Source organism: Protopterus annectens, chromosome 1.part1 (assembly GCF_019279795.1).
Source record: "Protopterus annectens isolate FY-2018-M chromosome 1.part1, PAN1.0, whole genome shotgun sequence".
Classification (NCBI taxonomy): Eukaryota; Metazoa; Chordata; order Ceratodontiformes; family Protopteridae; genus Protopterus; species Protopterus annectens.
This window is the reverse complement of record NC_056726.1, coordinates 382,414,372-382,440,500: the sequence shown is the minus strand read 5'-3', so window position 1 is coordinate 382,440,500 and position 26,129 is coordinate 382,414,372. Positions and strand designations below refer to the sequence as shown.

The following is a 26,129-nucleotide window of genomic DNA, read 5'->3' as shown; positions in this document are numbered from 1 at the left end:
CAAAACTGAACTTTCTACTGGTCTGTTAGGGGTAATGTAAGTGCAAACAACAGTCTCTCTAGATACATCTTTTGATCTTTTTACTTCCTTACTTTTATTACTATTTTTTTCTCTACATTTACTCTTTCCCAGTCCTTAAATATATCTGTCAGTACACTGACTTCATTTGTTGGTACTGGTTATTTTTTGTTTCTTCCTCGGGAGCTATGTCTGCACGTCCAATATTTGTTGGGAAGTTGCATTAATACTTCACAATTTTCCTTCCATGATTTAACAAACTAGTTAGCAGTTCTAGAACAGTAACTAAGAGAACATGCCTGAGAAATATGGGATATCTTACTTCCTAACATGCAAAGTAATTCCTGTAATTTACTGCAATTTGAGCAGCATACGATGGAATATATATCCCTTTATTTTTAAAATAGATGACACATGCAGGTCATTCATATAAAAACTTTTTTTTTTTTTAAGATTGTCAAATTCAAAAGAGTTAAGTGAGTCCTTTTTGAAGTACTAATTGATTTTTCTACATTCTCACTGGTATTACTATCTTCAGATAAAATTAAATAAACCAGCCTGCAAGATTCTCACAGAATTTAACAACAGCAGGTGACGCGGCAATAAAGCAGTCTAAAGAATTTCTACGTAAGCAATAATGCCTGACAGGGTGTGTGTTAATGTATTATTACTGCCCTTTCAGGGGTGCAAAGGCCCGACACCGCCCCTGGACGGGCGTTAATTACACATTAACACTCACCCTGGAGGGCATTATTGTGCTTAGAGAATGGACTCTGTAAAATTGTTGTTTTACTTATTTTTTTAAGTACCATATTATTTTTTTTGTATATTTTTGATGTAAAATAGTTCCTCCACCTAATGTTTCAAACTTTCTGTAGTATATATTAATTGTGTTGGAGGAAGCATTTTACATCAAAAATATGTAAAAAAAAAATAATATAGAACTTAAAAAAATAAATAAGTAAAGCACAATAATTTTACAGACAGCCCATTCTCTCTCACTCTCAAACACAGTCACTTCTGATTTCATACACGCATTCACTCATACAAGACCACTCTCTCTCTCTCTCTCTCTCTCTCTCTCTCTCTCACACACACACATGGTCTCCTTTACTTTCATAGCATTCACTTACACATGCAGACAGAATAAACACACACATAAGTATACATACACACACACATACACTTCTTTCTGTTTTTTTTTACACTCGCTAAACAGCAAAAGCACTGCTTAACGAATGTAAAAGTAAAGTCGGACGTTAGTTTTTTATCCGTCTGAGCTCTGCGGCAGCTTGATATCCTGCCATGAAGAGGCAGACTCATTTTTCACCAGACATTACTTGTAATTAATACCCTGCTGGAGAACATTTGTTCTCCAATCAGGGTGCTGATGTACAGTTTGCCCATTCTCTAAAGTGATTGTAATACACTACTCAGTTAGCCAAGTAACAGTAGTGAATCAGCTAAGGTTACAGTAAAAGTATTAATTCAAAGACAGGAAAAACAGTTACAATGTGAATTTGTAGCATGCACAATCAAAATAACTATCCAGAGCAACTCCAAAATGCTTCAGTCAAAAGGCACAGTCTAAGCAAACTGATGATTAAACTCAAAGTTGATATAGCTGTTATATAGGATGTGAGGGTAACTAAATGACATTGGCACTGCCTTTGTAACCTGTGACATTGTATTACAGTCCAGTAGTTGTCAATTGCCTCCATGCAAGGCATTCTGCTACTCATACATGAAACATTAGACTGGTCATTTAAGTAGATTATTTCAAACAAGAAGAAAGATGGATATTTGGAAAATTCCAGGGGTTGCATATGGATCCATTTGTAATGCTACCTTGTTTTTCAACAGTTTATTTAATAAATATATTATCTTCACTCATGAAGGGGCACCTTTTCTTATAGGGAAAGACTGGAATGTAATTCTGCAGTTGGTGTTGTACTGATCCATTCTTCAGCTGGAGTACTGTGTCAAAACTCAGAGGACTGTATAGGAGGCCATTAAAGGAAAACTCCACCTTAGAACTAAAAAAAACATATTTTTTTATTGTATCTTTGTTTTTGAGCTATGTTGATGCCTCTAAATCACTCCAAGTGCTTCTTTTACAATTTTAATGTGTTTCCCTCAAAATGGCCGATGATGGGGCTTGACCTGGTAATGTGATCTTGTTTTCTTGCTTTCATTTCTTTGTCTCAGAATACATTTCAAGTCCTCTTTATATGAGTCATGCTAGACAAAAGGAAGTGGTGTTGTTCTCTCATGCCATTAAGATAGAATGACAGGAGTGTGAAGCACTGTCATCTAAACACACCTTCTGTAACAGAGCTACTTCTATTTTTCCCGAACTAAGGCTCATTTATGTGTCTGTCAGTCTGTTCTATGCTATAAATAGCTGTTAGCTACTTCCAGCAAAATAAACTAGGTAAATAACAGGTTTTTGTAAAGGGAGACTTTTGTAGTCCTAAAAGAACTGACAGACTTTCCCCCCACACTCTCATCCTGAGGTGTGAAAACTCTCATTGCAGTAAATGAAGTCTGCCTGCTACTTCCCAATGCCTTCAGTGGAAAGTTTTTTTTTCTCTCTCCTGAATGATGCAGAATTAAAACGTGCTTTACTAGTTCCTTAATCATTTCTGTCACGTTCACCCTCCTTTTTTTTTATTTCATATTTATTTATACTTTAGTAAGTGAACTGGTCCCAGGACCCTTTTTAGTCACAACGTGGGCTACATTGGCAAAGAAATTAATAAGTATTAAATGCATTTAGCAATACAAAGAAAAAAAATACTGACATAAAAACATTGACCAAGATTGCATGTGCAACACATAGCCAATATGTGTGACAGTGACCAAGTAAATTTACTAGAATGTATACATTAATAAGCTTAACTATACTATGTTGTTTATTATAAATAATGAATTGTATGCACCCATATTGTACACACACACACACACACACACACACACACACACACACACACACACACACACAGACACACACACACACACACATATATATATATATATATATATATATATATATATATATATATAATATTTCTAGTATATGTGTGTGTATGTGTTTGTGCATATGTGTATCTGTATAAAGTAGGTGTACAAAACCATATGAGTGTGTGTGTGTATAAAGTGTGTATAAAATGTATGTAGCATATGTAGCATGTAGAGCACTATATGTGGGATGCAGTACTGTGTTTAAATGTATGTCTGACGGTGTGTGTGTGTGTGTGTGTGTGTGTGTATGTGTATGTGTGTGCACGTGTGCGCGCGTGTGTGTGTGTGTGTGTGTGCATTTAAACACAGTTAAGTACTTCTGATTTCCTTTTCTTAGTGTTTTTAATGCAAGGGCACATCATCGTAAATTCTGCTGTATATTATGGTTGACATCAATGGTCACATTTCCTTTGTAGACTACAAAATGCTCATGCGCTCTAACAATGTAATGACTGACACAAAGTCAGTAGGACTCGCTTACAATGGATCTGAGTGTACCCGATATGCGTCCCCTCTGGAAAGATGTGACAAAAAAGCATAAAGGACCTTTTTTATGAACAGTATCAGTGCACCTAGTTGATGCAGTTGCCACCTGTCTCTCTTTCTGCAGTTCTGGCCCATGTGTGTGTGTGTGTGTGTGTGTGTGTGTGTGTGTGTGTGTGTGTGTGTGTGTGTGTGTGTGTGTGTGTGTGTGTGTGGTGGTTGAAAATGGTAATTGCATTGATACTTTGCAAAAAAAAAATATGTTCTGACTTTTCTCTAAATGTCACAGAAATCTTTGATACTACATTTAAGTTATCTTAACATATAAGCTATTATAAATAACATTTAAAGCTTAGCATTTCAATACTGTGCTGCTACTTATGTAAATTTGTCAGAAGAGTTGACAATTGCCTTTAAACCCCTGACTGATCTAATTGCTTTGTTTTGCTATGAAAGGGGAGTGTTAAGTTCTCCTCCTCTCTGCAATAAAAACAGCGGAAAACAGTTCCACAGCCTTCTGTCTTTTTTTATATCAGCTGCTGCATTCGACATTAGCAGGATTAATTGCCCACTAAGACTGACAGCAGTACCTGATAAGGTAAACTACAGATTTAACTGTCGATAATATGTCATGCAGGTGGAGACAAACTCCTCTGCAAAGTATGTGAGAAGATGAGCTTAAAAAAAAGTAGCTGGGCTGTTCCTTCCTTTGGCTCCAATGCAAGGAAATAAGAGTTTTTTTATGTACAAGCAGGTTTCTGGTACCTACACACTGCTGGAACCATATTGTAGGGAGAAATGAAACCTAAAGATGGAGTTAAACTGTAGGAGAGAGCAGAGTTTTCCTTTAAAAAATTAGGACTTATAGGATTATGATGGCTATTGTTTTCAGAAATGCCACAAGATACCATTGTCTACCAGTCTGTATCTTGGAAAAATAGGATGATTTGTTGATTTAGAATTAGATTAATGCCTACAGTTGTAGTGGTAATGACAATTAGTCTTTGTCCTATAATGAAGCAAAAAGCTGTACTAATTCACTATGACCCCTCCCCATTTGCTGGCAGAGAAAAAAAAACTATATAGAGAGTGAGTGGAATCATTTATCTTTAAATATGTGGAAGCTACTGATGTACCAAAGAACATGAGTCAGTAAATGTATTGATCATGATCTCTAACATGCCATGGTCGGTATGGTGGGAATCTGTTATAACAGAAAACCAGAACTGTTATATGGTTGCCAAAGCACTGGATTTAGAGAGACCAGATGGAGAGATGAGTACAATAGAATTGGGAATGGAAAAAGCTCCTGAAGTCAGTAGAAATGGTAGACTTAAGGCTAAGAGGTCACTCCAATGCCAATATTATGTTCATGCCATGAAACAGCTTGCATGCAGCAGAAGAAAATTTGCAGTTGCATTTGCACAGAGTTAAAACTTAGACAATTGATATGGATGACTCTGCAGGGAAGAACTTTGATCAAGCAGACTAAAGCAAACTATGCCATGAAAGTCCTATCCTTATCTTAGGGGATGTGTTTAGTAAACCTAGAAATGACCATTCCCTATTTGTACTAGCTAGGGGAAACTCCACATCTTTCAAACAAAAACCCCAGCTATTATACTACTATTGCACATATAAACTATTAAACCAGTATCTACAATCTGTTAGGTGTGTACTTCTGACAAAACGTGACAGTCTCATTCAAAATACAGCAAATAGATAGAACTGTGCCTCTCAATTGTCCAGATTTTCTAGAATGTCCAGATTTTTACCTCATATTTTTCATCTTTTACTCATAACATTTCTGGTTTTCTGGTGAATCACTGAGGATTGAAGTCACTAAATAATGACATTCGTTTGATTTACAGTCTTCATATCCTTCATAAAATGGATGCTAATACTAATCCTGTTACTCTAGCATCTTTCTAAGTTTATAAGAACAATATTTAAAATCTGTCTCTATTTTTCAGCCTTTACCATCACATTATTTTAGGCTTTGTCCAGATTTCTTTTTTGATTAAATTGAAATGCATGGCTAGAACTTGTATTTAGACTTGTATCTGTTGTAAAATGCACGATGTATACATAAATTACAGTATCTATCAGTATTACATATTGTAAACAGTATATATGTACATTCTACTTTTTGTAATTGATTCAATTTGATAATGCATTCCCTGGCATTCTAAAACATTTATCTAATATATCATATCTCATGTTATCAACTTTGTGAAACTTTTCTATCCAGGACTCAACTGAAAAGGATCTCTTTAAGCTCAGACAGACTATCCCCATACACAAAGAAAAACAGATAGATAGATAGATAGATAGATAGATAGATAGATAGATAGATAGATAGATAGATAGATAGATACAAATATTAAACAAAATAGTTGCATATAATATAGTGTTCAACTAATAATTGTATATTAATGTTCAATTTTGTCAAACATTAGAGAATAATTCCATTGTATAGTATGCTTTTTTATGCTCTGGATAATTCCTCTTATCTGCAAAAGTTTTTGTGCTATTATACTATGTGTTTTATTGTGGAGCTTTTCTCCCTGGGCCTCCACTGAAAAGGGGCAACTAGCACAGTCGGACTTCCCCAGTAAACAAATGTTAAATAAAATTTAATAATAAATAATTATTATAGCATACTTTTGGTACATTAGATTGTATAAATGTATACATTCTGCAGATGAATGTATGAATTAAGTTTACCTTTATTAGTATACTATTTACATATCTACTGCTACATAGATTAGAACAAAGGGGGCATCCACAACTGTGGGCAGTACAGCGGTATTAAACTCCTGATACATTGCATGAAAGTTCTGGAGTGGGTCATTGATAAACGGATATGCAGAGTAGATGGGAGATGATCAGTTCTGATTAAGATCAGGATGCAGCACCACCAATCTAATGTTTGCAGTGAGACAGATAATAGAGAAGAAGCTAGGGATGAGGAAAGAGTCCAACTGGGCATTCCTAGACTTGGAGAAAGCATATGACACGGTCCCAAGAAAGCTGATTTAGGCAGTCCTGCTGTAGTTTGAAGTCCCAGAAACATTGGTAGAATTAGCACAGACTATACACAAGGACCCATTGACCCAAATTTGAACAGTGTTCAGTCTCAGAGAGATTCTCAGGGGAACTGGGTATGCATCAGGGTTCAGTTCTGAGCCCACTGCTCTTCATACTGGTGATGGACCACATCAGCAAACAGGTTGGAGGGTGCAGATCGACAATGTTGCTGTATGCAGATGATGTGGCATTACAGGCAGACTCTAAGCAAGAACTTCAGCAAAGCATAAGGGAGTGGAATGCAAAACTGAAGGGATATGAGATGAAACTAAGTACAGACAAGACAGCTGTAATTGCAGTAAGTGGAGGAAATCAGAAGAAGTAGAGAATTTGAACAGTAGGGAAATAGTGGAACAGGTTAATAGCATCAAGTTTCTGGGAGGGGTGGTTGAGGAGATGGGAAGTCTGAAGGAAGGGATCAAAGCTAGAATCAGAGGGTTACAGCCAACTGGTATAGAGTGTCAGGGGTAGTGTATGACAAAAGAATGCCAAAGAAGCTGAAAAGTAAGGTGTGCAAAACAGTAGGGCAACTAGTAATACTGTATGGTACATAAACTTGGGCAGTAAAGGTAGAGCAGTTGAGGAAGCTAGAGCTGATGCAGACAAAGTGCCTGAGATGGTGGTAGGATTCACACTGTGGGACAGATGAAGAAATAAGGACATAAGAACAGAGACCAAAATAGCTCCATTTACAGACAAGGTCAAAGAGAACAGATTACGGTGGTTCAGGCACATGTGAGAAGAGCAGAAAACTATTTGGTGAAGAAGATTTTGGACAGACAGGAAGAAGGCAAGAGGAAATGAGGGCATTCAGCAAAGAGATGGATGGACTGTGGGAGGGGTGACCTGTGACAATCATGCATGAATGTCAAAGAAGGTAGAACAGTGGCATTGAATCAAGAGAGGTGGTGAATGTTGGCACAACACCCCAACCCCATATAGAAGATGTGAAAAAGGGAGTTGATGATGACGATGATTGATAATGATTATCCAACCATGAATATGAATTGTATTGTTCCTTTCTCAGTATATTTACTAAATATAATTTATGCAACTTTTCTCCCCAGGCCACCACTGAAAAAGGGTTCTGCATCTTATCAGACTTTCTCCGTCAACAAAGGCAAATAAATAAATAAATAAACAAATACATAAATAAAACCTTTGTGGCATACATAATGCCTTAGAGAGTTCTGTCTAGAATTAAATAGTAACACCCACACTAACAATCCTAACTAACAATGCTATTTAGCTGAGTTGCACTATACATTACTGCACTCATATAACAGCCTTACATATACTTTATATAATATCCGTAAACAGCTGTCATCCTTAAATGTATAAATCTCATTTGCTTCAATGTTTTATTCCTGACAATTTGAGTATGTATTGCAAGTGAAAAAAATGGCAGTCATTGCTATACCTAAATCTTTATAACTATTAACTTCAGTCACTATAAAAGAAAAAAGTGTTATTGGTTTCTTTATATGTAGTTTCCCATAATACATGATATTTTAATTATCCTTACTGAAGTGTAGATGTATATTATCTGACAATTTCCAGTTTGCAACATGGAGGAATTATACTTGCATAACCATCCTCATGGTTCATAGGTTCATAGGTTGATACTAGGCTATCGGCCCTAGGGCCTATACAAGCCTAGCCATAACAATTCCTTGGCTATTTCTTCCCACAGTATTTACTTCCCTGGACCCCTGGTTTATAACAAAACAATTTTGCAATCATCTGCCTATTTGCAGATCCAGCAATATTTGTCTAAATGAATAGTTCCAAACACTAAATTAAACAGTACAGGCCCAAATACTGAAAACTTAGATAAACCTGATTTAATTCTTGCAGATATAGGCCTTGTGTCCTGAAATGGTACCACCTGGGACCTTCCTGACAACCACTGCATAATCCATCTAATTAAATATGAACTGGTGTTTATATCCTTTAAAACTTTATAAATACAGAGTGTGATAATAAAATGAAAGTCTTTATTAGATCCACATAGATTACACTGCAACTCCATCTCACATATAAGGCTTCTGTTATTTTATCATTGAAAAAAGTAAGGTTTGTACAATTTGAGTGCCATTTAATAAAGCCATATTGGAAAATGTCCTGTAATGCAAACTTATTCTCTTTGTGTATGTATGTGTGTGTGTGTGTGTGTGTGTGTGTGTGTGTGTGTGTGTGTGTGTGTATATATATATATATATATATATATATATATATATATACACCTCCCCAAAGTGCAGACCTTTTGCATGCCATGGAATACCTCCTGACCATGACTTGCTTTTTCACAAAGCAACATTCAATAAGACATCTCTCAAAACAAATTCTCAAATAAATGTAAGGTTAACCCTCTTCTATAATTTCGTATAGCCTGCTTATCACCCTTTTTAAAATTAGAGTCATTGTAGATTCTTCCCACACTTTTGGAAATATAACTAATCATTAAAGATAGAATAAAGAGTGGGTTCGAGTATTTTCTTAATGCTCACTCATAACCCTACTTGAATGTTATAAGGGTGGGTTGATGTGGATTTATTCATTTTTTTAAGAGCTGACCTCACCATTTCATGAGTTATCATTGAACTTGATACAGAGTCACTAAATTCTGAATCTATAATGGATATATAAATTCCATTAACATCCTACCTATTATTAGTAAAATTCTTGTTGGATATATCTGCAATTACCTTAGGGTCCTTAATGGTGTTCAGATTGTAATTTGACTGTTTATGAGCCATAATTACCTTAAAGCAGACTGGACAATTTTACGCAATGTCATCAGTTCCTGTTTTCAGAGATTAAAAAAAAAAAAAAAAAACTCAATCAAATGACATCATCTTTGAGCTATTATGGAAGTTTTGGAACTTTTGTGTTGGTTCTTTCATTCATTTAAAGCTCTGTACACTAATCCCATATGTTCCATCCTTATCAGTGCACCATTCCACACTCCTTCAGCCTACACAAGGACCAATTTCCATGCCACTGTTCTCATATACAAAATTTATGAACTGCAGACTTGTGTACAATGGACCATTAATATATATCTATACCTATATCTGTATCTACGTCTATATTTAGGGTTCCTATTAGATGACCAAAGACGCATTATATTGAATGCGTCTTGGTTGAACTTAAAACAACGAAAATGCAAAATAGCGAAGCGGCATTCCCTGGGAAAGAATTTGCTTGGCCGCTTCCGTTACTTTGCCATTTTCATTGTTTTAAGTTAAGGTAGAGTTGGTATATTTAAGTAGGGGGGTGTGGGGGGCACAGCCTCCCACATTGGGGGGTGTGGGGGTGAAGTCCCCCACTTTATGTATTATTTAATTTTCTTTTTTTTTGGAACAGCAATTTTTTTCCCTTGGAAACAAATCTCTGTTCTGAGCTTTCGAGATTGTAAGGTTTCGCATTCGATGATATAATATACACCCTATATTTATATCTCTATATCTATAGCTATATCGATATCTATATATATATATATATATATATATATATATATATATCTAAGCACAAATCCTTGTTTTGAGGCACAATAGTTTTCCAGCTTTAGTGGGGTAAGGCGTCTCCTTCCATTAAGGAAAAACAATAGACCACAGGGAAACTGGTATTTGGGAACAACATAGCTGCTGGCTGAGAATCCTAAAAAAATCAGGAAAAAAGAACCATGCAGTGCAGACAAGCTCACTTGAAACTTAAGAATAATCAAGCTATTATAACTTGTTTAGAAATCAAACCTTCTTTATTGAAAAACAAATAGATGAGCACTTTCACCCTTAAACAAGTTTTGTTAGATCTAAATCCAATTTACATGACATGCAGTAGTTATCTGCTTTAACACAGAGATCTTTGTTAATTAACTTGAGCTGGGGTCATAAATGTATGTCACAGGCTATTCATTTAAGCTACAAAAGAATAAGTCTCATCTTCCATACCTGTTCTGCATATCTACTCCTATTGGTAGCTAATAGGTTATAGCTAATGTGCTGCATTCCTATCCTATGTGGCTAGTGCCTAATTAATACACTTTACATAAAACTTCATTGTATCTATGATGTTATAAGTAGATGTTATTTATCATGTTTAGATGGAGCAACAAGTATTAAAAAATATGTGACAACCAGTCAAATTAAAATCATAAAGTATTGTACTGTAGTAAAGATAACTGCAGCTAGTCAAGATAATCTGGCTAAAGTTGGGAATGAGAGTACCTACCTTGTATCCTTTCTGTCATAAGCATATCACCGTTTCCATAACAGGATGAATTCAACCTTCTAGTGGTATATCACTTGGTTTACTATTGAAATCTCGAAAGTCACAAAAAAAAGGTACTTATCAGCGAACTAATTCACCGAAAGTACACATAACCTAACCATCCTAATGTCAAAAATCAGCTGTTAATGCCGAAAATGTCAAACACGACATTTTCAGCACTTAACAGGCAATGCCACCCTTGCCGCTACTCCCTAACTAGCATACCTAACATCCCGTTTATGCAGGGGGGCAACCCCCCTGCACCCCTCACACCCCCCCTAACTATATATTCCAAATCCAAGATCACACTACAGTGAGGAAAGGTATGTATTTCCCTAACCACACTGTACCACAATCCCTGTAAATGAGCAATTGTTCATATTTGTGAATGCACAGTCCATTCGCTAATATAACATTTGCTCATTTAACCTGGACGCATATGAAGTATTTGAACATCTGTAGTTCAAATACTTCATAGCCATACAATGGTACGCCAACATTCTAATGGTAAACCATATCACTTGTAAGTGTGTTCACAGAGACAAGAAAGGGCTCTGTATGCACTAGGTCTAAAATAAATGAAAGCATTCTATGACAGTGAACTAAACAGGGTTAAATGAGAAAAGAGATAACTGACTTCTGCTTCAGTTTATTCCATCTAAATGCTGACAAAGCAGGTACATTATAAGAGGTAGTCAGTAACATGCTATAAGTCCAAGCTTTTCTTCACAAACTGTAGCACCATAAGGACAAAGAATGCAACATGTAAACATTCGGGAAGCAGGATGGAGGTATAAATCTATGAACCAGGCTACAATAGCAATAAGCTGAGATGGGCAAGGCAAAACCTCTGCATTTGCATGGGATAATTGTAAATGGTAAATTATAATAAGTGAAAAAAGTGGGACACTCTCCAGTAATATAAAGCACCTCCTTTAAATTTTAACCTGTGAGGAGTTCACATGGGATCTATCCCAGATATGTCAGATGACAAGAAATGATGTCGTTCTGCAAACTATCCTAGCAGTAATATTTGCGATATTAATTTAAGAAGTCTCTTAGAGAGATGCAGCATTCTGTAGTCTGTCTTGGACTTGACAAGAAGACCCATCAACAAACATTTGCCTTGCTCTGTAAATAAGTTTTCTAGGGTATAGTAATTCTCTTAGATATAGTCAGGAATATAGCAAAGCGTAGCTTAGATTTTTTCTTTATTTATTTGAGACTGTCCGGCAATGTTGCTTTAAATATTTCCTGTGATTTTGAACTCTGATATCACTGTACCGTATACCAGAATAAAGGATTACTGTATAGAGAGTGGACCACTGAGGGAGGGCTAGAGGGTGAGAGAATACAGCAGTTGGTAGTGCCCAGATTCTACCGGCTGGCACTTCTAGCCATAGTCCATGACATTCCCTTTGCAGATCATATGGGCATAAAGCATACAAAGAGATGTAAAAATCCAAGGAGATGTAGTAAACAGAACTTTTATTGGCCTGGGATTTCCAGAGATGTAACAGGGTACTGCAGGACCTGTGAGTAGTGCCAAAAGGTAAGTAAGGCTGGAGACAAGATGAAAGCTCCATTGGTGCCTTTGCCTGTGATTGAGGAGCCATTTCAGGGGGTAGCTATGGATATTGTGGGGCTTCTAAGTACCCCACATTCCACAGGGACGAAGTATATCCTGGAGGTTGTATATTATGTTACCTGATACCCTGATGCGGTGGCCCTGTCCTCCATTGAGGCAGAAAAGGTGACAAATGCTTTGCTAGAGATTTTCAGCAGGGTAGGTTTCACAAAAGAAATACTCACTGACAGAGGTGCCAATTTCACATCAGACCTCCTAGCATGTCTGCGGAAGCATTGTGGTGTGAATCACCTAAAGACCACCCCTACCACCCCCAGACTAATGGCCTGGTGGAGAGGTTAAACTCTACACTAAAGACCGTGCTACAGGCATTTGCAGGCCAGTTTAAGAGGGAGTGAGACAAATATCTGCCCCATCTGTTGTTTGCTTACAGAGAGGTGCCCCAGGAATACACAGGTTTTTCATCCTTTGATTTGCTGTATGGGCATAGGATGAGGGGACCTCTACATCTGAATCATGATGAGTGAAAGGGTGAGTGCTAGCCCCACAAGGAGTCTGTTCTGGCATATGTCCTAAATCTCAGTGCAATGCTCAGGGAACTCATGGACTTGGCCCAGGAGAACCTGGCAGAAGCCCAACAACAGAAAAAAGTCTGGGATGACAGGAATGCTCCGGCTAGAGAGTATGCTTTGGGGCAGAGGGTTATGGTTCTCATTCATGTCAGACACAACAAGCTGCAGGCAGCTTGAAAGGGACCCTTCAAGTTGGTAAGGAAGGCCAGTGATTTTAACTACATGGTAAATCTGCTAGGCAGGAGACAGGGACACAAATTGTACCATGTTAACATGATGAAACCTTACTATGATAGACAGGCCCTTATGCTGAATATTTGCAGTGGATGGCAGGAGGAGTCTGAGGAGGATCTGGTGACTGATCTTCTCAGTGAAGCTTAGACTGACACCTCAGTGGAAGGGGTACCAATGTCCCAGCAGCTATCCCCTACCCAGGTTCGAGAAATATGGGCAGTGTTACAGGAGTATGGGGGCATGTTCACTGGGAAACCAGGGTGTACCCACCTGGTGCAGCACCATGTGGATAACAGGACCCCAAAGGCCCCTTATAGGGTGCATGAGAGAGTCAAACAGACTCTGAGGGAGGAGATACAGGAAATGTTGGAACTAGGGGTGATTCAAGAGTCCAACAGTCCCTGTGCCTTCCCAGTGGTGCTGGTACCAAAGAAGGATGGCAGTACCAGGTTCTGTGTGGACAACAGGAAATTAAATAGTCACACACAGAGTCAGATGCTTACCCCATGCCTAGGACAGATGAAGCCCTAGAGCAGCTGGATGGGGCTATGTATCTGACCACTATTGATCTTTCCAAGGTCTACTAGCAGGTACCATTGATGTCCAACACTAGAGAGAGGTCAGCCTTTGTGACACCTTTCGACTTGTATGAGTTCACAAAAATGCCCTTTGGAATGAAAAATGCCCCAGTGACTTTCCAGAGGCTGGTAGATCATATCCTAGCAGGAGCAGGAGATTTTGCCCTTGCTTACCTGGATGATATTGCCATCTACAGCCATTCCTGGCAAGGGCACCTTCAGCATGTCAAGGAGGTGCTGGGCAGACTACAGAGGACAGTGTTGACCATTAAGCCCAGTAAGTGTCAGGTGGTTATGGCAGAGGTCTCTTACCTGGGACATAGAGTAGGGAGTGGTACAATCACACCAAAACCTGCCAAAGTGGAAGCCATTCAGGTATGGCCTGCCCCTGTTACCAAAAAGCAGTTATTGGCATTCTTAAGAATAGCAGGGTACTACAGAAAGTTTCTCCCCAATTATAGTACCATAGCTGCTCCCCTCACAGACCAGACAAGAAAAAACACTCCAGATAAGGTAGTGTGGACCCCAGCATGTGAGCAGGCATTCCAGAAGCTTAAAGCAACTTTGGGAGGATCCCCCTGTGTTAGCCAGTCCAAATTACAGCAAATAATTTGTTGTGCAGGCAGATGCTTTAAATCATGGGGCAGGGGCTCTACTCACCCATGTTTCCTGGAAGAAAAGCAACCAGTGGTATATCTCATCTGTAGGCTCCAACCCAAGGTGGAATGCTATGCAGCTGTAGAAAAGGAATATCTAGCCATAGTGTGGACACTGCAGAGACTTCAGCCTTATCTGTATGGAAGGAAATTTACTGTAGTTACAGAGCACAATCCCTTAACATGGCTACATCAAGCCAACCAGCAATATGCCAAGCTTCTAAGGTGGAGCCTAGGGATGCAGGCATATGATATGACAGTGTAGCACTGCAGTAGGGTTAGCAATGCAAACACAGATGGGTTCTCAAGATAGGGAATGGGGTAATGTATTCCCAAATAGGCTCATCCCTCTCAAGCAACATTTCTCAAGGGTGATTTGAAAAACTAGCTTGAGTCTTCATGGGGGAAGAAGTGTCACAAAAGGAGATACTGCCAGCACAGCTATCTAATTTTGTAAATAATTATATGTCACTGGTAAATATCAAAATGATTTGTGTAACTGTATGTTATGTGTATATCAGACTTGTTTGTACAGACATGTGTTTAAAAGGTTTTGTAATATACTGAGCTTAAATATGTATTCACAGTCTGCCCTGCTGGAAGAGAACAGAAATGCACATACACTATTGTAACTGTTTAAATGTATATATTTTAATAGTGGAAACTGGAACACAGGAGGTTAACTTCAGTCTGGCAAAACTTCAGAAAAATAGCTGAAATTAAATTATTTTATGGCTACAAAATAATAAAAGATGATATTTTTTAGGTCCAGCATGGCAAGGAGACACAATGTCTGTGCTGAGAAGCTTTCTGTATTGTCTTGGAAGTGTTTTATTGTTTTATGACTTCCAGTCTCTGCCAAAGATCTGAGGTCTATGTATTTTCACAAGCTAAATACTGCTAGCTTCCAGCAGTGGAGTTTCACCTGTGATAATGTCAAATGACAAGAAATGATGTCATTCTGCAAGCTATCCAAGCAGTAATATTTGGGATATTAATTTAAGAAGCCGCTTAGAGAGACACAGCATTCTGTAGTTTGTCTTGGACCTAACAAGAAGACCCACTCACCACGCATTTGCCTTCCTCTGTAAGAAAGTTAACTAAGGTATAGTAATTCTCTTAGATATAGTCAGGAATATAGCTCAGCTTAGCTTAGATTTTTCCTTTATTTATTTGAGACTGCCCTGCAATGCTGTTTTAAATATTTCCTGTGATTTTGAACTCTGATATCACTGCAATTATATATTTAGTATTGTCTTGTTCTTTTATTATTTATTATTAAATATATTTAAAACTTTCATTACGGCTAATCTCTGTAGAGATATTTAAGTTCTGAGAGTACTTGCATATTTATTTGGTGACACTGTGTAGGCCACTCCTAATAGCCTTGCTCTAAGTGAAACTACCATTTATATTGATAGGTAACATTTCACAGTAAGACTGGACACCCTTTGTTAAGGCCCTTAAAGTAGCTGATTAGGAGCTGGCAGGTGGCAGTGATAATTACCTTATAGTCTAGGCAAAAGAAGAAACAGCTAGGAAACCTGTGCCAGCCTTTCCCAGGTGTGTGTGTGTGTGTGTGTGTGTGTGTGTGTGTGTGTGTGTGTGTGTGTGTGTGTGTGTGTGTGTGTGTGTGTGTGTGTGTGTGTGTAAATCAAATCTCAAGGAGAGTGTGTATCAGAGAGGGTGCTGGAGGTCTTGGCTTGGCCACTCAGCAGAGATCTCAACTCTGTAGCTGTGCCAGTGGGAAGTCTTACTGGGGATCTGGAGAAAGAAGGAGAAATCAGCCCCAGACTGACTGTGGTCTCTGTGTGCTTTTAAGGGGAATTGCACTTAATGCAGAGAGCTGTACCTGGAAATACTGTGTAGGTATCTGTCATCCTCCCAGTGTACATCCCCCACTGTTGCCAGTGGTAAGGATTGAGGCTCCTTAATTATTGATCCAGTGGTGGGGCATCACAAATGCCATGAAGCTGTCCTACTACAGTGTAAACACATGGTGTTATTGTGCACTCCTGTGATATCACAGCTATTCCTTGAGTCCCTTCTACTATTGATAAAAACTTAAAAATGTTTGGTGACCCTGTGAGAAAATTATGAAAGCTCAGAGAGACATATTGATCTAGATCATGGAGCACACTGAAGCTAAGATCCAGACAGTGGTCTTGAACACTCTAGGGTAGAAGTAATAATCCCATAGCTGGTATTCTGTTTTTAATGTCTATAAATTTTGAGTCTAGAATTTTCTTACATATTAAGATAAGAACTATATCAAATCTGAGATTAAAAAGATTACAGAATCTCAATGTATTGACAATTGCTTTTACCTTTGCAAAGAGATCTGTTCTAATACTATTACTATTACTGTGTGTTTCTAAACTCTGCTGTCTCCTAGAACAAAGAGGCTAGCCCCACAGTACTTGAAGAATACTGAATACCGTTGTCCCACTTTCATCACTTTTGTTCAATGTTTGAGCTCCTTTATGATGGTCCCCTCCCTACTTCTTTTCTTTGTTTTTCCTTAACCTGTTTGTGTCTTTCTTTTTTTTTTTTTGCTTCACACTGTTAGAAATCTTCTACTTCTTATCCCATACCTTTCTCTCTTGCCTCTTTTCACCATTTTTATCATCAATCCAGGAATTTTCAAATATTCTTTTCCCAGTTCACGGTTTGCATGTCGATGCCAAGACTTCTCTCTCATTTACTAACCAATTAGTTAACAACTGTCTACAAAAAAACACCACTACTGGTCTATTCTCCGTTATCGGTAGTTTTGTGTATATTACTTAAAATTCAAACAATGCTGTGATAAATATTTTGATGCTGTTATATGTATATTTAATTTGTCTATAAAATACTCTTTTCCAGTATGTTTTCTTGATACAGATAATAATTAATGCATGTTAACTATATCCCATAATTTTCAATGACCTGTGATTGATTATGCTAATTAGGATGTTATTGATGACTATATTGACTAATAATGTAACTATTATATTATTTCTGTTTCCATTCAATTAATTTTTAGAGGTTTAATCACTGCAGCCTCCTCTGAAAATGGTCTTGGCTTATAAGATAAAAAGTTATACTTTACTAAACACTTTGAAATGGTTTACTTATGTAATATGAAACAGTATTCATTTAGTAAGCATTTGCTTTGGAGAGCTTCAAGTCAGGGAATTTGGAGCTAAGAAGATAAAAATTGATAGGACAAAGATAAAGCAGTCTACATCACCCAGACCAGTTGTATATAATGAAATGTAATCAAATAAGAAAACTCTGAGCAACATTAACATTTTACAGAGACTCTGTAACTTGATCATAGTGAAAGCAATGCAGTATCATGTTGTCAAATATAAAGAAGGTTAATTTTTTTTGGATTATACTTATCTGTGCTGCAACTACATAATGAAACGTGCTTAAGGCATTAGAGTTTGATTTGCAAGCATTATTTTTCTGCTTGTTCCTGAATAAATGGCCAGTTTTGAAAAAAGTGTCACCTATATTCTTGCATACTTGTTTTTACTTTATGCTGCCTGCTATCAGGCTTTATTATTAACTGGTCCTGCTGCACCCTGTGAGAGAGAATTAATCATGTAAAATGTCTTGCATGTAGCTGTTGGGTTGTCTCTTAAGTGGGCTTAATCACATAGCTAGTGGCTAACTTGAGCAAAGCCCATATCCCCTGGTCCTATGTCTATTGTGAATGTATAAGCCTTCTCTTGAATGGAAATAATTTGCTAAACTGGGTTTACCATCTCCTTCCTCCTAAGATGGGCAAATTAGTAAAAGTTGGTCATTCCTACCTTCTGCTACCCAGTTCTTTCCAGTCTCAATCAGGGTTTTTTTTCCCTTTATTCCAAAGGGTCAGGTACATTTTTACATATTTTGGTTAGTCTCAGGGACAAAGATATGAGATCTCTGTCTTCCTTCAGCTTGAACTCTTAAGAATCAACAGTATAATAAACCCAGGTTTATATTCACAACAGTTTTACTTATATGATTATATTCACTAAACTACATGCACAAAATGTTATAATTAACCCAACGAAACCAAACCTGTGTTTATTTTGCAGGAAGAAATTGCAGTGGTACAGCCAAAGACATGGAAATGCGTTTTGGTTATATCTGCAATGACATAAAGAAGCAATCTTTGAGCCCAGACCTGCATCGGTTACCTACATCCATAAAAGCTAAGCAGTCATCTAACCATCCTCTAACTAAATCTGTCTACACTGATGGAACTCATTCAATCCCTCTTAGTCCAATCGTGAAAAGAAAAATTCAGGTTCATTCCTTCAATAATACTGTCAGTCACTTTCCTACTAATACTCACCAAGCAGGTGGTTTGAACACCATGTCTCAAATTCCAGTTTTTAAAAGCAAGATAACATCAAGTTGTAGAGTCAAATTTAAAGATCATAAAGAGTCAGACAACGTTAAACATGATCTGATATCTTCAGGCTCTGATATTTTCAAAACCACTTCAAAGCATATTGCATCTTCAGCCCATAACTTAAATAACAGTACAGCATTTCTGCAACATAAAACAAAGTTCAATTCCTTTTCAGCTGCAGAGGTGGAAAATCAGCATCCTAGCTTGATCCCTTCCATAAGGCAATACCCAAGTTCTTATCTACCGAAAAAACAGCTTTCCACCATTAAGGTCATAAGAAATGAAGAATATGAGAACCAGAAAAAAACTGATTTCACGGTTATTACACAACAACCTATCACAACTTCTCTAGTTTCAAATCTAAGCCATGAATTTCAGGAAAGGCCAACAACAGCCAATACTGAGTCCTTCACTGAAAATACTCAGGATGCTGATAACCAAAATGGTTCAGTAACTCAAACCAAAACACAAGAACCTAATGAAGTCCCATACTTGTTACAAGGATGTCCATCTCCTCACCACTGTCTTATGACATTTTCAACTGCAGTTCTAAGTTCTGCATCAGCTATTCCACCTGAATCTCAAATTCAATCAGAGGGAACAGAAAATAAAGTACCAGAGACATTACTTAATGGCAATGAAATGGCATTTAACAAGAATGAAGATAGCACATTAAATCAAGCCACATTTGTGAATAGTGTAGAGTTGTACTGGACTCCAGCATCTTCAGGTGACCTTCTGTGTTATGACAATGACATTTCCAGAGCAGAAAGGCATCATGGCAGCTCCTCACTGTTGGCATTCCAGAGCTCGGACAAACCAGTCCCCATGACAACAGATACCAGCTGGGTGCGAGGTAAGCTGGAACTAGATGAACCTCTGTATTTTAAGTCAGAATAACAATGTAGGCCTCATTTCTGAAATGCATTTAACAGCTCTCGATATATGTGTAACAACAGAAAATAGTCAAACTGCATAATCCTTGATCCTTTATTGTGGTGGCTTTAGTGACCTGTCAGAGAAATGTTATTCATTTAGATATAGATGTGTTTCCATCAGAAGTTTGCAATGCATGAATGATTAACAAAGAGCAATGTGGAAATACTCACTTTGGTTTAAAGTACAGGTGAAACCCAAGCAACATATCAAAGTTCAGAGCAGTCCCCTTTGATTTAATGAAATGTGAACTGTAAAAAATTAATTTAATTTAAATTATACCAAGTAAACGAGGATTCCTTTATCATCTTGTCATCTATACTCATTATATTGTCAGAATCCATTTTATTAAGATTTTGTTTTAGTCTTGATTCTAGCATTGAACTGTTTGTTAAAAACACTATGAGATTGAATGAACTACTGTTTATATGGAAAACAAGCTTCTCATTTTTCACTCCTAATTAATGTTACCTAATATCACATAACAGGCTCAAATATTGAGCATCATAATGACAGAGAAATCATCTATACCCCTTTAAAGAGCAGGATAAGTCTGTTCTTTCTATTTCATTTGATAGATAGTAAACCAAAAACTTAACTATGACAAACTCTTAGAAGAGTCCAAATACAGAATAAAGAAAAGTGCAAGTTTCCATATACTGGTGCATAAAACATTAAAGTCAAACAGCAGACAATAAATGATTGGTGTCGTGGTTAATATATGGGGAATAAACTAAGGTGCCAATTATAGACATTCTATAGAAGAAATACAGTGGATGTGATATGAGTCATCTAATCCAGTTTTAGCAAAGATTCTTTAATCAAAACCATTTTACAGAAATTCTATTCTGCTAAACCTGAAAACAACAACAACATAATAATAATAGAAATATTATAAGAAGTTAAATGAGCCATACACTATGGAGAAGAGACCCTGCATGTCTCACTCCTGTATAACAAACTCTGACAATGCTGTATTTTAAGGAAAAGGATAGGAGTGACCTCAGATTTGTTAGTCTGTGCAAAACAAATCATTATTCAGCGATTCTGGTTTCAAGCAAAGGCACAATTTCTAATATAATAATAGGCAGATATATGAATCATGGCGCACACACACGTAAAGTAACTACTCAAAAATGAAGGTGGTATAACTGTATAACACATAAGCATTATTATTTCCTTTAGAGTGATAGAAAAATATAAAAGTAGAGTTACTCTTCACAAAACATCTTTGTAAATGTGTTTAAAAATACATCACATGTCACAGAGTTTAAATTTTCCCATAAAATAAAGCCACACAACATTTATTTTAAATAAAATAAGCCACACAATATTTATTTTAAATGAATAATTTGCTAAATATTTTTTAAACTGTACAAGCTACTCAAAGAGTATCAGGAGCAATTTTGTTTGTTGTGATTTATTGATTCATACTGGGCTAACAGTCTACAGACTATTACAAGCCTAACTAATAACCAGAGGTCAGAGTCAAACCCTGTGCTTTGTATCCGTTGAGGTAAAGACCTTGACCCTTATGTCAACCCCTCCCCATTGTGCCACTAATGGGACATTTTGCATGATGCCATGCAATTTTTATGCATCTTGTTTTTAGAAATAATAAACAAAATATGAGTATAAAACATATTATAAACAACTCAAGATAATTCCAAAACAAGACAGGGTACACGTTAAGTATAATTGCCACTGATACTTCATTGTAACTGTTTTACTTCTTACCACGTTGACATATTCATATGATGCCATACTGTTTTTGTAAGTAAAATGGTGTCATTAAATTTAGGTGAGCTTTTGTTTCTGCAGATTTGAGGTACATATACACATGAAGTGTCTGCAGTACTTTTGTTCATCATAATATCAACTTATTCTCTGCTTCTTGGATCCAGAATCGCGCATGGCATGATTGCGAAATGTCTAATGCAATACAGTTTAATGTAGCCCAAGGTTTATTATCAATTAAAAAAGGTAGAAATTCACAGCTTCACAGCCCAGTTTGTTACTGATTAGAAAACCCTCTCATGCAAGCACAGGACTTTCAGTGAAGGAGGAAATCCCACAATGGCAGCTAAAAGTATGATGAGAAAAATAGATTTGGAAAAACAAGTACTAACTTTAAAGAGTACACTACAATGATTAAAATTGTTTTGACAATATAAAGGCTGGAATGAATATGTATGACAGTAGGAAACAGGAGCAGGAAGTAGATTAACATACTTAGGAAAGCTAAGAATGGAAGTCTGATGAGGGAGGAAGGGTATACATTTTTTTGAGATAAGTGCTCCTTTTTTTTGTTTTGATTTAAGAAGGAAAGCTGGAGGACAATGTAAGGCAAGGCAAAGGTATATTAAGATGGAGAGGGTCAGAGGTAGAGGCACATGCACAGACATATAACAGAGACAAAGACTGACTATACTGCTACACTGAGTGTGTAAAGGCAGTGGCTTTAGATTCAGACAAACACAGGCAGAACACTAGTAACGGACAGGATTGGACAACAAACAGAGGAGGGTTGGGGATTATGGTGGGTATGGCCTTCTGTATCTCACTGCCTGTGACAAACCCTAGGGAAGGTCAGACAACACCCTGATGACCTTGCCCACTGAACCCTACTTGTGGTGGTGATTGTAGGGACAACTGCTAATGAGACTCCGTTAGTCACATGAGGACTCTGAAGGCAGCTGATATGATCTTTTAGCCCTGGTTTATCATCTCACACACGACCAATTCTCCATGTGTAACAAAGTCCTCACCTCTAGCAGGCTACCACAGAGAACAATGGCACATCCAGCTGGTGAAACAACACAATGGACAGAATAGGTAGCCTTCTGTTTGCCCTCTGCTGCACCCACCAGGGAGACAGGCTCGGTTACAGGTGGGGCACATGCAGGGAATAACTGGGCCTGCTGGAGGACTGCATACCATGTCCATGCCTTGGCAGCTACTGTAAAAATACAAACATAAATGGAGAAAAATAAAATAAACAGGAAATAATCAATAAAATAGGACAGCAACAAAGAACGGGGACAGGAGAGGAAAAGGCATATGCATAAGACATGCATATATTACATACTAAGTAGAATATCAAATGGCTACATACTACTACAGCAGAAAACTACACATCAATATAGTGCTGCCAACTACCTGCATGTATTATAAATCTGCCTCTGTGCTAGGGCATGCTATCTGAAAAGTGGGACAGAGGCATTCCTGATGTGCATGTACAGATGTGCTGTGGAACTTGTAGGAAAGACTTATGGTATGCCTAGAGACAGCAGTTATTGAATCATAGTAGCATAGAATGTACAAAGCAACTGGGCCATGCAGCCATTTACAATTAGCCATTACCTACCTTAGACCTTACCTCATTTTTTCAAGGAATGATAAGAAAATCATACCTGGGGTGAATTTGTAAACACCCATCTAATTGCCTAATTACATCTTACTGGAAGATAATTTGTTATGTTGCCTGATCTGGGGGGGGGGGTTGTTCCAGAGAAGGGGTAGTCATTGTGTGACAAATCTCTCTGTCCACTGTGATTTGTTTATTTGCACAAGCATGTTCAGATCTATGGCTCCACTGTTTGCAGGACTGTTTAATTTGTAGAGAAATAAAAATTCTTGGATGCTGGATCCATAATGGCCCAGAAAGCAAGGTACAGATCACTCCTAAGGATACTGTAGTACACCAAATATAGGGATAAAGCCTCTAGTCTCTTTTGATAGCTCAGGTCTTTTAGTCCCATGATATTTTTTGTTAGGAACCTGTATGGTCTATTTAACTACTTGCTATGTTTACTAAGATACATTCTAAAGGAGGAATTGTATTTTATGATGGTCCTGATCAATGCAGAATATACAGGAGGAAATACCTTTTTATGATCAGCTGTTCCAGATAGGATTATCTGACTGTTGTAACATGATAGTCAAAGGAGAGAGACTTATCTACCCATGTTCCAAGGTATCTCACTATATTTTCATTTTGGAAATTTTTTTCTATAAGACAAGCTGGGTAGAGATTGTGTTTGCTAAGTGCAACAATATTGAATTTACTGTTAGCCAATTATCAGTGCACCAACTATAAATATGTGTAAGTTCAGTTTGTAGCTTCTGCATAGCAGAAGGGGATTCAGGTATAACACCCAATTTACAATCACTGGCAAACTTGGTTAACCAGAGTTCCTGATTTTGATTTGGAGATCACAGAAGTATATACCAAATAGCAAATGTCTTAGCAAGGAACCCTCTGGTACTCCACTGGTTACTTTCATGCTCTCTAATGCTGTACCTGCCACCCTCATGGTGTGGGTTCAGTCCTCTGGACAATTAGCTATTCAGCTAACTGCATAGGGACTGATTTGAAGTACATTTAGCTTTTCAATAATGGTGCCAATGTGGTATAGTATCAAATGCTTTGGGGAAGATGAGATATGCTGTATGAATAGTATGACCACTGTCCATGGTTTGTGTTATCCTCTCAAAAATATTTACCAGACTAATTAAATAGGATCTACCCCCAGCAAAGCCAAACTGCTGTGGGTCAAGTTTCACAAGATTTTTTATTGTAGTTTTTCATGCCTTTTGTGACAGTCTCCATTATCTTGCAGTAGAGCCTCATTAAGCTGTTGGGTAGGTAATTACTGGGATCTATACTGGGGTTGCCCTTGTGAAGAGACATCACAACTGCTGTGTCAAACCTCAGGGACAAAGCCAGTGAATAAGCCCTGGTTGAACAGCTGTAGGAGCAGGTCCACCAGCACATACTAAGTGCTGTCCAGCAGGCAGTCAGGTATATTATCAGCTCCCAGAGAGGATGTATTTTTTATTTTGGAAATACTTTTAACAAATGTTTTTTGTGATGATACAGTGTTTTAGGTCCTTTGGTAGATATGAGTTTGGTATAGATGTCTCTGGAGTGAAGTTACCACTGAGTTTGTTTGCCAGTATATTTGCTGCATTGACTGCATCCAAGTAGTAACATTTTTGAATGATTTTAGAGTAATGTTAGGTGTTATTCCATAGCATCTAGATATAAGGAAGGAAGGATTTGTAATTATTCTCAACTTCCAATGCCAGCCTAAGTTCACGGAAAGGCTAAGTCTTCCTGATGGTGTTTTACCTTGGAAATCTTTTGATGTTAACTTTGATTTGTGGATCTTCAGTTTTTCTATATATTCTAATGAGATTTTTTTCTCAGTATTATTTATTTATGCATGTGGCCCATCGGGCTAGTTTGCTTTTTCCTTCCTTTTTTATTTATTTTTGTAGAGACTGACAAGTTTATTCAGTTTTCTACTTGATCACAGATTTTATTTGCGTAACTACTAGTTGTGTCAATCGTTTGAGGGGCTCATTTATATCTGACGTTAGAAAGCTCATTGTAGAATTGCAGAAATTTTCTCCATTTAAAATGTTTGAATATTGTGATATTTGTCTCATTTGGTTTAGAAATTTTGAGAGAGAAGGTTACCAATTTGTGGTTAGTATTGCCTGAGGAAGGGTATACTTGTGGAATAGTACATATATCTATCACATTTGGAAGGACTGGGTCCAGAATGGTTTGACCCTTAGTGGGCTGTTTAACTAATTGATCCAGGGAAGTCTTGTTTATAAAATTGAGGAATTTAGTGGCTTCACCTATATTTGAGGTATAGGTCTCCTAGTTTATTTACAGGTAGTTGAAGACTGCCAGGATGAAGGCATTTTTGTGTATATGAAGTTCATCCAATGTATTTAAGAGATGGGCATGGGCTATGGGGGTCATTGAAATAATCCTGTAACATGCTATGATCTGATAGTTGGTTTTATTTAGCTGAGTTGATTCACTTGAGTCTTTAACAAATATGAATACTCCATCACAGTTCCCTCTGGGTCTAAAGGTATGATAGGTTTATAAAACCTTGGTAATGGGAGAAGTTCTGTCTGCACTCATAAGCCAGGTTTCATTAATACTCCACACACGTGAATGTGCCACAAATGTATAAGGGCTTCAAGGTAAGGCTATTTGTTATTTAGACTCTTAGGACTGAGTAGCACCACATTGATATTGTCTGGTGCTTTGTTTGTTATATTTTATGTTGGAAGCTTCCTTAGCTGGACTCTGCATAAAACTGCACTATGGGGCACAAGCCTTGGAATAAGAAGTGACAGCAGTCCTTGGCAAAGCAAGTGGAGCTATGCAGCAGTTCATCTCATGCCGCAGTTCATCCCCCTCAAATGACACCAGTTACTCAGGCAGTTGCTGAAATCAATCATCTTTTCCTT

At 37.5% G+C, this 26,129-nt stretch overlaps 1 protein-coding gene across 2 annotated transcripts in view; it reads left to right on the top strand.

Moving 5' to 3' along the window:
- Nucleotides 1–26,129, top strand: part of SEPTIN3 (septin 3) — a 743,127-nt gene that overhangs the window by 231,435 nt on the left and 485,563 nt on the right. For both annotated transcript variants that reach the window (XM_044075351.1, XM_044075343.1), the window contains one exon: nucleotides 18,595–19,770. In XM_044075351.1, the coding sequence (XP_043931286.1) occupies nucleotides 18,624–19,770 (1,147 nt within the window). In that variant the 5' untranslated portion in view covers nucleotides 18,595–18,623. Of the gene's footprint in view, nucleotides 1–18,594; nucleotides 19,771–26,129 lie in introns of those variants that run through there.